The sequence below is a fragment of the Oncorhynchus nerka genome, linkage group LG15 (genome assembly GCF_034236695.1).
Source record: "Oncorhynchus nerka isolate Pitt River linkage group LG15, Oner_Uvic_2.0, whole genome shotgun sequence".
Classification (NCBI taxonomy): domain Eukaryota; kingdom Metazoa; phylum Chordata; class Actinopteri; order Salmoniformes; family Salmonidae; genus Oncorhynchus; species Oncorhynchus nerka.
Genome location: NC_088410.1, coordinates 95,533,625 through 95,547,284, shown reverse-complemented (window position 1 = coordinate 95,547,284; position 13,660 = coordinate 95,533,625). Strand labels below are relative to the sequence as shown.

Here is a 13,660-nt window from a genome sequence, read left to right as displayed (position 1 = left end):
TATAATGCACAGTTACTTTCTGTGTGTGTGTGTGTGTGTGTGTGTGTGTGTGTGTGTGTGTGTGTGTTGTCACTTCAGGGACCCTTAATGCACATCTGCCTCCCCTTTATCCCACCAAATGGACGTGGGCTACCATCATATTAAGAGCCGTTCTTCCGCCCGTGGTGACCTAATAACGCCATGGTCACTCTCCCTGGTCCCTACAGGGCTTACCAGTCCCCTGACCCACTGACCATTCATCTGCCCCATCTCCTGAGGCTCCTGAAGCTCAGGAAGTGGTGGGCGTGTGTCGGCATATAAGGCCAGCTATATGCACCCATCGTCCATGTCAGGGCAGCTGGGGCTCCAGAAGATTGAGTCAGAGCAAGACCGAGAGCAGCAAGACCAAGAGCATCTCGCCTAAAGACTTGCGCCAGCATCTGAAGATAAGAGCAGTAAAGAACAGTGAAACCAACAGGTGAAATTTTGTTCTGTCTCTCGTCCATGCATCATAGGGTTTCGATTTTAAAAAACTTGCTTACCAGGTAAAAGCATTCTAATATAGTCTTTCTTTATCTATTGGTTTCATTCCAACGACAGGTGTGAGCTCCATCCTCCGTCCGTCTTCCATCCATCCATCCGACGTCCTCACCACCCACCCAGAGAAGAGAAGCATGAACGTGGACACAGCGCTGTGGTGGGTCCTGGTAGGTCTGATCCTAGCCATGGCTGGGGTGGGTCAGTGTCTGCAGGAGGAGAGGGGTGTGGAGAACAACAATCTGCCAGGGGAATCAGCAGAGGCGCTGGTAAGACTGACCACTACAAAACACGTCTGGGGAGCATTCAGCAGGGTGCAATGTTTTTTGGAACATTCAGATAGAAATATGATACATAGAACAAACATACATATATATATATTTTTTTTTACATAGAATAAGGAATCATGTCAGTTCTATTTGTAGGATTTCTATCTGTTTAACAAAGTTTGGTTGTTTGACAGGAGGGCGAGCACGTGGAAGGGTTTAACGAGTTGGACGATCGTCTCCTAGCCGCTGTGATTCACTCTCTGCTCCAGAGAGACACCAGGAACCCCTCCGTTCTCCACCAGCCTCAGAGGTGAGGATCTGTCTTTGTGTGTCACCTATTTTAACAATACACACCACAAAACAAAAACGTGACGCTTAAGGCTAAGTGCCATAAAGAAAGTCAACTTCCCACCAAGACAGGTGGGGGACAAAAGGCTACCTAAGTATGGTTCCCAATCAGAGACAACGATAGACAGCTGTCCCTGATTGAGAACCACACCCGGCCAAAACATAGAGATAGAAAATCATAGAAACACAACACATAGAAATGCCCACCCCAACTCACGCCCTGACCTTACCAAAGTAGAGACGTAAAAAGGATCTCCGAGGTCAGGGCGTAACAACACTATTCCTTTTTTAAATATTGATGTTTTCAACTGAAAACATTGAACATCTAATAGTCAAATCATAGCGTAAAAGCAGGTGAGATGGTTCTACTCTTTTGTTGGTCATTTTCTGGTGTTTTGTGGTAGAAATCTGAGCTGGTTGAGCATAACATGTCAACCTTGTTACCCATAGATAGACAGTCTAGTAATGTTTTAAACAATTATAGTTTATTTTGTGTAGTTTGCATAGAACTTTCACTCCCTGTTGCACACACAACAGGTTTCCGTTCCCCCTGTCTCAAGGGGATTTATGGCTGATTTAAGATGAAATCATCAGCCCTGTTACAGTCAGCCCTGTTACAGTCAACTCTGTTACAGTCAACCCTGTTACAGTCATCCCTGTTACAGTCAACTCTGTTACAGTCAACCCTGTTACAGTCAACCCTGTTACAGTCATCCCTGTTACAGTCATCCCTGTTACAGTCAACTCTGTTACAGTCATCCCTGTTACAGTCAACTCTGTTACAGTCAACTCTGTTACAGTCATCCCTGTTACAGTCAACTCTGTTACAGTCATCCCTGTTACAGTCAACTCTGTTACAGTCAACCCTGTTACAGTCAACTCTGTTACAGTCAACTCTGTTACAGTCAACTCTGTTACAGTCAACTCTGTTACATTCAACCCTGTTATAGTCAACTCTGTTACAGTCAACCCTGTTACAGTCAACCCTGTTACAGTCAACTCTGTTATAGTCAACTCTGTTATAGTCAACCCTGTACATTCAACCCTGTTATAGTCAACTCTGTTACATTCAACCCTGTTATAGTCAACTCTGTTACATTCAACACTGTTACAGTCAACTCTGTTACAGTCAAACCCCTGTTACAGTCAACTCTGTTACAGTCAACTCTGTTACTGTCAACTCTGTTACAGTCAACTCTGTTACAGTCAAACCCCTGTTACAGTCAACTCTGTTACAGTCAACTCTGTTACAGTCAACTCTGTTACAGTCAACTCTGTTACAGTCAGCCCTGTTACAGTCAACACTGTTATAGTCAACTCTGTTACAGTCAACTCTGTTACAGTCAACTCTGTTACAGTCAACCCTGTTACAGTCAACTCTGTTACAGTCAACTCTGTTACAGTCAACTCTGTTATAGTCAACCCTGTTACAGTCAACTCTGTTACAGTCAACTCTGTTACAGTCAACTCTGTTACATTCAACCCTGTTACAGTCAACTCTGTTACAGTCAACTCTGTTACAGTCAACTCTGTTACATTCAACCCTGTTACAGTCAACCCTGTTACATTCAACTCTGTTACAGTCAACCCTGTTACAGTCAACTCTGTTACAGTCAACCCTGTTACAGTCAACCCTGTTACAGTCAACTCTGTTACAGTCAACTCTGTTACAGTCAACCCTGTTACAGTCAACTCTGTTACATTCAACTCTGTTACTTTATTTGGCACTTAATAGACACTTACCATAGTCATTTTTTTATTTAACATCTTGAAATGGTGTTAAAGGGCTCCCATGTTCACCTTTAATGGTGAAAATGAGCCTCCTATTCCCTATGAGGGACACTACTTATGTAGGGAATAGGTTGACATTGGGGTGCTACCTGATACTGAATAATTACTCCTATCTCCCATGCAGGTTTGGTCGTGACAGCAGAGGAGACTTGATGATAGGGGACAGGATACAGTCCAGAGACTGGGAGCAGGCTCCAGGACATATCTGGGGCATGGCTGTGCCGCAGAGATTTGGCAAGAAATAGGCTTTGGTTGAGACTCAACATCTCACTCGCATCTCTGCTGGTAATAAAGAATTTGGTTCAACACCCAGCAAATATAGGTTGAAAGTAAAATATGGACTCATACATTATCCAGTAGATAAATGTTCTCTCTCCCTAACCTGCTGAGTTCCATTCCATTAAGCTGTACAGAACTAGGAGATCTTGCTTGGAACCTAGTAAAAACCCACCACTTCTCTCAGATTTTAGCAGTGCTGATTGGTGCATATTGGAAATCTGGGAGAAAGTTGAAAACAGAGTAGGTGCGCTTGATTCATCACGCCACATATTCGGGCGACCTGAATCAAGTGCACCTAAAGTTAGAGCTGCTGTTAATTGGCTGCGTACTTTTGATCGTTGCTCTGCCATTCTCTGTTTAACCAATAAAGGCGTCTGACTTGAAAGTGTCTGTTATGAGTGTTGTGGGTGATTGGAGAGGGTCAATATTGACTCAATATGAGCCAGAACAACCCCTTAGTGTATAGACCCTAGAGTTTCTCTGATCCACTTCTGTTGAGCAACAAGCTAGGTTTCCATCCAGCCGGCAACAGATGTTGATGAGAATAAAATGTAAAACTTTATAATATTATGTTTTCATTAAAAACAATATCCGTATTTTCCCATCAGGAAAGTATTTCCATCTAATTGACTTGTTGCCGATTAAAAGACTGTGTGTTTATTTAAAAAAAAAAATATTTCACCTTTATTTAACCAGGTAGGCTAGTTGAGAACAAGTTCTCATTTGCAACTGCGACCTGGCCAAGATAAAGCATAGCAGTGTGAACAGACAACACAGAGTTACACATGGAGTAAACAATTAACAAGTCAATAATACAGTAGAAAAAAGGAGAGTCTATATACATTGTGTGCAAAAGGCATGAGGTAGGCGAATAATTAAAATTTAGCAGATTAACACTGGAGTGATAAATGATCAGATGGTCATGTACAGGTAGAGATAATGGTGTGCAAAAGAGCAGAAAATAAAATAAATAAAAACAGTATGGGGATGAGGTAGGTAAAATTGGGTGGCGACATGAAAATACATTTTGCAGGTTAAATTCCCATACACTGAAAAAAAATTCAAGTTAAATGGGTTTCTGTTGGATTTTCAAGTATACTGATGGTTTTGTCAGAAGAAAAACGTATTAAATCACGACCCACTCTGGTGTTGACACATGAGCTCTAAGCCATCAGCTCACAGATACAGTGTAGGTATAGCCTATATGATGAGATTATTAGGGACAAAAGAGCGAGATAGTTTTTATTTGTCAAACGGCAACCAAGCATCATGTCACCAGAATAAAACCTGGGATATTTATCGTAAAACCAAGTATCAGGTCACCAGAATAAAACCCGGGATATTTATCGTAAAACCAAGTATCAGGTCACCAGAATAAAACCCGGGATATTTATCGTAAAACCAAGTATCATGTCACCAGAATAAAACCTGGGATATTTATCGTAAAGGAGCATCAATCTCATCACCTTGTACCTTCACCACCTTGTGAAGTTCATCATAATTCATTTAATCTGTATCCAAATAAACGTCATGCTTTCCTGAGTGGTAGTGGGAGGACAGTGGGGTAAAGTACTTAAGTAAAAAATACTTTAAAGTACTACTTAAGAGGTATCTGTACTTTACTATTTATATTTACTTTACTATTTATTTAACTTTCACTTTACTACATTCCTAAATAAAAATATATACTTTTTACTCCATACATTTTCCATGACACCCCAAAAGTACTCGTTACATTTTGAATGCTTAGCAGGACAGGACAATGGTCTAATTCACGCGCTTATCAAGAGAACATCCCAACGTAGTAGTTAGTAGTTACTGTATTTCTGTTATCCTGTTCATCACTCTGAACAACGTAGTAGTTAGTAGTTACTGTATTTCTGTTATCCTGTTCATCACTCTGAACAACGTAGTAGTTACTGTATTTCTGTTATCCTGTTCATCACTCTGAACAACGTAGTAGTTAGTAGTTACTGTATTTCTGTTATCCTGTTCATCACTCTGAACAACGTAGTAGTTACTGTATTTCTGTTATCCTGTTCATCACTCTGAACAACGTAGTAGTTAGTAGTTACTGTATTTTTGTTATCCTGTTTATCACTCTGAACAACGTAGTAGTTAGTAGTTACTGTATTTCTGTTATCCTGTTTATCACTCTGAACAACGTAGTAGTTAGTAGTTACTGTATTTCTGTTATGAAAATAAAACTTCCCAAATTAAACAAACACCCCCACCTCTCTGTCATGGTTTAAACCATTTATTTCTATGTAGTGCTGTCCACTCAGTTGTATTTGGGACAAACCATTCCACCATATTTGGGACAAACCATTCACTCAACAAAATCTAAACCTCAAAAAAAAAATGTTAATAAATAATGTGGAAGTTGAGGAGACTAAACTTCTTGGAGTAACCCTGGATTGGTCCAAACATACTGATGCAACAGTACAGTAGCTAGTCTGTCTGTAATAAAGCGCTGCTTTCTTGATATTGCTGTCAACAAACGAAGCCCTTACAAGCCATAATTTTGTTGCACCTGCACTGACTTCATCACTACTTGTATTTGTGAGAGTTATTCACATGTTGAATGCACTGAGCTGTCTGTTTGAACTACTGGCACACAGCTCAGACACCCTGACTACCCCAAAAGACATGCCACCAGAGGTCTCTTCACAGTCCCCAAGTCCAGAACAGACTATGGGAGGCACATAGTACTACATAGAGCCATGACTACATGGAACTTTATTCCACAGTACTACATAGAGCCATGACTACATGGAACTCTATTCCACAGTAGTACATAGAGCCATGACTACATGGAACTCTATTCCACAGTACTACATAGAGCCATGACCACATGGAACTCTATTCCACAGTACTACATAGAGCCATGACTACATGGAACTCTATTCCACAGTACTACATAGAGCCATGACCACATGGAACTCTATTCCACAGTACTACATAGAGCCATGACTACGTGGAACTCTATTCCACAGTACTACATAGAGCCATGACTACATGGAACTCTATTCCACAGTACTACATAGAGCCATGACTACATGGAACTCTATTCCACAGTAGTACATAGAGCCATGACTACATGGAACTCTATTCCACAGTACTACATAGGGCCATGACTACATGGAACTCTATTCCACAGTAGTACATAGAGCCATGACTACATGGAACTCTATTCCACAGTAGTACATAGAGCCATGACTACATGGAACTCTATTCCACAGTATTACATAGAGCCATGACTACATGGAACTCTATTCCACAGTATTACATAGAGCCATGACTACATGGAACTCTATTCCACAGTACTACATAGAGCCATGACTACATGGAACTCTATTCCACAGTAGTACATAGAGCCATGACTACATGGAACTCTATTCCACAGTACTACATAGGGCCATGACTACATGGAACTCTATTCCACAGTACTACATAGAGCCATGACTACATGGAACTCTATTCCACAGTACTACATAGAGCCATGACCACATGGAACTCTATTCCACAGTACTACATAGAGCCATGACTACGTGGAACTCTATTCCACAGTACTACATAGAGCCATGACTACATGGAACTCTATTCCACAGTACTACATAGAGCCATGACTACATGGAACTCTATTCCACAGTAGTACATAGAGCCATGACTACATGGAACTCTATTCCACAGTACTACATAGGGCCATGACTACATGGAACTCTATTCCACAGTAGTACATAGAGCCATGACTACATGGAACTCTATTCCACAGTACTACATAGAGCCATGACTACATGGAACTCTATTCCACAGTATTACATAGAGCCATGACTACATGGAACTCTATTCCACAGTAGTACATAGAGCCATGACTACATGGAACACTATTCCACAGTACTACATAGAGCCATGACTACATGGAACTCTATTCCACAGTACTACATAGAGCCATGACTACATGGAACTCTATTCCACAGTAGTACATAGGGCCATGACTACATGGAACTCTATTCCACAGTAGTACATAGGGCCATGACTACATGGAACTCTATTCCACAGTAGTACATAGGGCCATGACTACATGGAACTCTATTCCACAGTAGTACATAGGGCCATGACTACATGGAACTCTATTCCACAGTAGTACATAGGGCCATGACTACATGGAACTCTATTCCACAGTACTACATAGGGCCATGACTACATGGAACTCTATTCCACAGTAGTACATAGGGCCATGACTACATGGAACTCTATTCCACAGTACTACATAGAGCCATGACTACATGGAACTCTATTCCACATCAGGTAAGTGATGCAGGAGGAGATTCAGACTTTTAAAAAAACAGATAAAAATACACCTTATGAAACAGCGGAGACTGTGAAGAGACACACACACTGGTACAGACACACGCATACACACACACACGCTAGCACTCTACACACGTACATTGTAATATAGTTGTATGGTGGTATTTTACATTTTGTATTGTAGATTTGTAGTGGTGTTATAATGTTATGTGATGTACTGTTTTATCTTTTGTTTTATGTGTGATGTAAGTGCCTTAATGTGTTTGGACCCCAGGAAGAGTAGCTGCTGCCTTGGCAGGAACTAATAGGGATCCTTAATAAACCTCAGGAAGACTAGCTGCTGCCTTGGCAGGAACTAATAGGGATCCTTAATAAACCTCAGGAAGAGTAGCTGCTGCCTTGGCAGGAACTAATGGGGATCCATAATAAACTTCAGGAAGAATAGCTACTGCCTTGGCAGGAACTAATAGGGATCCTTAATAAACCTCAGGAAGAATAGCTACTGCCTTGGCAGGAACTAATAGGGATCCTTAATAAACCTCAGGAAGACTAGCTGCTGCCTTGGCAGGAACTAATAGGGATCCTTAATAAACCCCAGGAAGAGTAGCTGCTGCCTTGGCAGGAACTGATGGGGATCCATAATAAACCCCAGGAAGAGTAGCTGCTGCCTTGGCAGGAACGGATGGGGATCCATAATAAACCCCAGGAAGAGTAGCTGCTGCCTTGACAGGAACTGATGGGGATCCATAATAAACCCCAGGAAGAGTAGCTGCTGCCTTGGCAGGAACTAATGGGAATCCATAATAAACCCCAGGAAGAGTAGCTGCTGCCTTGGCAGGAACTGATGGGGATCCATAATAAACCCCAGGAAGAGTAGCTGCTTCCTTGGCAGGAACTAATGGGGATCCCTAATAAACCCCAGGAAGAGTAGCTGCTGCCTTGGCAGGAACTGATGGGGATCCATAATAAACCCCAGGAAGAGTAGCTGCTGCCTTGACAGGAACTGATGGGGATCCATAATAAACCCCAGGAAGAGTAGCTGCTGCCTTGGCAGGAACTAATGGGGATCCATAATAAACCCCAGGAAGAGTAGCTGCTGCCTTGACAGGAACTGATGGGGATCCATAATAAACCCCAGGAAGAGTAGCTGCTGCCTTGGCAGGAACTAATAGGGATCCTTAATAAACCTCAGGAAGAATAGCTACTGCCTTGGCAGGAACTAATAGGGATCCTTAATAAACCTCAGGAAGACTAGCTGCTGCCTTGGCAGGAACTAATAGGGATCCTTAATAAACCCCAGGAAGAGTAGCTGCTGCCTTGGCAGGAACTGATGGGGATCCATAATAAACCTCAGGAAGAGTAGCTGCTGCCTTGGCAGGAACGGATGGGGATCCATAATAAACCCCAGGAAGAGTAGCTGCTGCCTTGGCAGGAACTGATGGGGATCCATAATAAACCCCAGGAAGAGTAGCTGCTGCCTTGGCAGGAACTGATGGGGATCCATAATAAACCCCAGGAAGAGTAGCTGCTGCCTTGGCAGGAACTAATGGGGATCCATAATAAACCCCAGGAAGAGTAGCTGCTGCCTTGGCAGGAACTGATGGGGATCCATAATAAACCCCAGGAAGAGTAGCTGCTGCCTTGACAGGAACTGATGGGGATCCATAATAAACCCCAGGAAGAGTAGCTGCTGCCTTGGCAGGAACTGATGGGGATCCTTAAAAAAAACAGGAAGAGTAGCTGCTGCCTTGGCAGGAACTGATGGGGATCCATAATAAACCCCAGGAAGAGTAGCTGCTGCCTTGGCAGGAACTAATGGGGATCCATAATAAACCCCAGGAAGAGTAGCTGCTGCCTTGGCAGGAACTAATGGGGATCCATAATAAACCCCAGGAAGAGTAGCTGCTGCCTTGGCAGGAACTGATGGGGATCCATAATAAACCCCAGGAAGAGTAGCTGCTGCCTTGACAGGAACTGATGGGGATCCATAATAAACCCCAGGAAGAGTAGCTGCTGCCTTGGCAGGAACTAATGGGGATCCATAATAAACCCCAGGAAGAGTAGCTGCTGCCTTGGCAGGAACTGATGGGGATCCATAATAAACCCCAGGAAGAGTAGCTGCTGCCTTGACAGGAACTGATGGGGATCCATAATAAACCCCAGGAAGAGTAGCTGCTGCCTTGGCAGGAACTAATGGGGATCCATAATAAACCCCAGGAAGAGTAGCTGCTGCCTTGGCAGGAACTGATGGGGATCCATAATAAACCCCAGGAAGAGTAGCTGCTGCCTTGACAGGAACTGATGGGGATCCATAATAAACCCCAGGAAGAGTAGCTGCTGCCTTGACAGGAACTGATGGGGATCCATAATAAACCCCAGGAAGAGTAGCTGCTGCCTTGACAGGAACTGATGGGGATCCATAATAAACCCCAGGAAGAGTAGCTGCTGCCTTGGCAGGAACTGATGGGGATCCATAATAAACCCCAGGAAGAGTAGCTGCTGCCTTGACAGGAACTGATGGGGATCCATAATAAACCCCAGGAAGAGTAGCTGCTGCCTTGGCAGGAACTGATGCTGATCCCCAATAAATACAAATATAAAAATTACAATCTGGACAGATGCAGGTAAATAAAAGTCATGTATATTCTAATGAACAAAACACATATTTCTGAAATGCCATATGACACTTAGAATACCATCAAAATTGATATACCCTAACAAAAAATGTGTATCAAAAATATCCATTAATTATAATCCACACAATAATTCACATTTCCTGTCGCTGCAGGATTATTTTCCTGCTGTGATAAACTGGTAAAATTAAGATCTAACATCTGTATAGACTGTTTACACATAGTAGCTTCCACACAAAGAGGAGGAAGAGGAGGAGGAAGAGGAGGAAGAGGAGGAGGAGGATGACGAGGAGGAGGGGGAGGAAGAGGAGGAGGAAGAGGAGGAGGAAGAAAAGGAGGAGGAGAGGGAGGTATAATAAAAATGCCCTCTACCAGACAGAATGTATAAACAGGGATTTTGGAATGAATTGGCCACACTTGGAGTTATTATGCTGGTCTATTCACCCATACATTTACAGTTCCCATCAGGGAACACAGGATTCAAATTAAAACAGTCTTTGGGACATCATTTTATGTTATTTTCCCCTTCACTTAATCCAACATCACTCAGTGTAGTAAATAAATACTTTCAGCTATGTCTTGTAATGCATTTAAATTGCATTAGCATGAGGTGAAATATAATTATAAAACTCATGAAACAATACAAAATAACGAGACGAGTGGTAATTTGCTTCATGAATTTAAAACCGCTAGCTACATGATATATTGAGTCCCTGAAAGGAACTAATATGTAATATCACGCTGCGTAACACCCTTTTCTCATTATGTCCACTGCATGTATATTTATCATGAATGTTTTTGTTGAATGTCATAAATATTTAGTTAACCTGTTACTCCTACACCCTACTTTTTCGAACATTCTGTTAAAAATCGCGCAACATTTCAGCGCCCTGCTACTCATGCCAGGAATATAGTATATGCATATGATTAGTATGTGTGGATAGAAAACACTCAGACGTTTATAAAACGGGTTAAATCACGTGACTATAACAGAACGTGCGTTTCATCGAAAAGTGCAGGAAAATCTGATCACTGAAAATGGAAAAATATATCCATGCGCCACTTCAACCCATTGATAAAGGTGAACCACATTAAATGGGGCCGAGGATGCAATACCTACAGCTTCCACACGATGTCAACAGTCTTGTCATTTGCCTAGGATTTTTGTCTTGGTCAAACTGACGCAAGGCAGCGCCTTTCTTCCGGTCTCCGACCGGATATTTTGGTTGAGATTTACCCGGACATTATTTCCAGACGTACAGCTATAGAATATACATCGCCTCGTGATCAATTTGATCGCTTATTAACGTTTACTAATACCTAAAGTTGCATTACAAAAGTATTTCGAAGTGTTTTGTGAAAGTTTATCGTCGACTTTTTTAATTTAAAAAAATGACGTTACGTTATAAAACGCTATTTTTTTCCTTGATCACACAGTCTTCATAGATCGATATCTAGGCTATATATGGACCGATTTAATCGAAAAAAAGACCCAATAGTGATGTTTATGGGACATCTAGGAGTGCCAACAAAGAAGATGGTCAAAGGTAATTTTATTTGTGCGTTTTGTGTAGCGCCGACTATGCTAATTATTTTGTTTACGTCCCCTGCGGGTCTTTTGGGGTGTTACATGCTATCAGATAATAGCTTCTCATGCTTTCGCCGAAAAGCATTTTAAAAATCTGACTTGTTGCCTGGATTCACATTTAAATTGACATTTAAGTAATTTAGCAGACGCACAACGAGTGTACCTTTAATTCAGTACCCTGCATGTGTATTTTAATGAACGTTTGAGTTTTAACAAGTACTATTAGCATTTAGCGTAGCGCATTTGCATTTCCAGATGTCTAGATGGGACGCCTGCGTGTCAGGTAGGAGCAAGAGGTTAAGGCTGGTTTACTATACACTTACTTTAATTAAAGCAGTTTTAGTACCCATTGATCCTGTATGAAGACGGATCCTTAGAAAACCTGAGTCAGACATTGTCCTGCAGACCCATACAACTGTGTTTTTCTTTCTGTGGTGAAGGATGAGAGAGAAAAGGTGAAGGAGGAGAGAGAAAAGGTGAAGGAGGAGAGAGAAAAGGTGAAGGATGAGAGAGAAAAGGTGAAGGAGGAGAGAGAAAAGGTGAATAATGAGAGAGAAAAGGTGAAGGATGAGAGAGAAAAGGTGAAGGAGGAGAGAAAAAAGGTGAAGGATGAGAGAGAAAAGGTGAAGGAGGAGAGAGAAAAGGTGAAGGATGAGAGAGAAAAGGTGAAGGATGAGAGAGGAAAGGTGAAGGATGAGAGAGAAAAGGTGAAGGATGAGAGAGAAAATGTGAAGGAGGAGAGAGAAAAGGTGAAGGAGGAGGGAGAAAAGAGCTGCTAACTAAATACAATGGTTTACCGAGGTAGAGAAAGTGAGAGAGAGCAGCACAATTAGACCCAACCAAATCATGAGAAAACAAAAAGATAATTACTTGACACATTGGAAAGAATTAACAAAAAAACAGAGCAAACTAGAATGCTATTTGGCCCTAAACAGAGAGTACACAGTGGCAGCTCTCAAGAGAAGACAGGGTATGTGCACACTGCCCACAAAATGAGGTGGAAACTGAGCTGCACTTCCTATCCTCCTGTCCAACGTATGACCATATTAGAGACACATATTTCCCTCAGATTACACAGATCCACAAATAATTTGAAAACAAATCCAATTTTGATAAACTCCCATATCTACTGGGTGAAATTCCACAGTGTGCATCACAGCAGCAAGATGTGTGACCTGTTGCCACAGGAAAAGGGCAACCAGTGAAGAACAAACACCATTGTAAATACAACCCATATTTATGCTTATTTATTTTCCCTTGTGTTCTTTAACCATTTGTACATTGTTACAACACTGTATATATATATATATGTATAATATGACATGTGTAATGTCTTTATTGTTTTGAAATTTCTGTGAGTGTAATGTTTACTGTTAATTTTTATTGTTTATTTCACTTTTGTATATTATCTACCTCACTTGCTTTGGCAATGTTAACACATGTTTCCCATGCCAATAAAGCCCCTTGATTTGATTTGATAGAGAGAGACAGAGCGAGAGAGAGAGAGAGAGAACGAGAGAGAGCGAGAGCGAGAGTCAGAGAGAGACAGAGAGCGAGAGCCAGAGAGAGAGAGACAGAGAGAGAGACAGCGAGAGAGAGAGAGAGAGAGAGAGAGAGAGAGAGAGAGAGAGACAGAGAGCGAGAGCCAGAGAGAGAGAGAGAGAGAGAGAAAGACAGGGATGGAGAGAGAAAGACAGAGAGAGAGACAGAGAGACAGAGAGAGAACGAGAGAGAGAGACAGAGAGACAGAGAGAGATAGATAGAGAGAGAGAGATAGAGAGCGAGAGACAGAGAGCGAGAGATAGAGAGCCAGAGACAGAGAGCGAGAGAGAGAGAGAGAGATAGAGAGTGAGAGACAGAGAGCGAGAGACAGAGAGCGAAAGACAGAGAGCGAGAGATCATCTCTCAGTAAGACAAAAATA

General features: G+C 42.0%; 1 protein-coding gene across 1 annotated transcript; it reads left to right on the top strand.

Moving 5' to 3' along the window:
* The first annotated feature begins 340 nt into the window (after nucleotides 1-340).
* Nucleotides 341-3,570, top strand: npffl (neuropeptide FF-amide peptide precursor like). Its single transcript, XM_029653990.2, has 4 exons — nucleotides 341-457; nucleotides 580-785; nucleotides 980-1,095; nucleotides 3,049-3,570. The coding sequence occupies exons 2-4, from the start codon at nucleotides 654-656 to the stop codon at nucleotides 3,167-3,169; spliced, it is 369 nt and encodes a 122-aa protein (XP_029509850.2). The 5' UTR covers nucleotides 341-457; nucleotides 580-653; the 3' UTR covers nucleotides 3,170-3,570.
* Nucleotides 3,571-13,660: the final 10,090 nt, after the last annotated feature.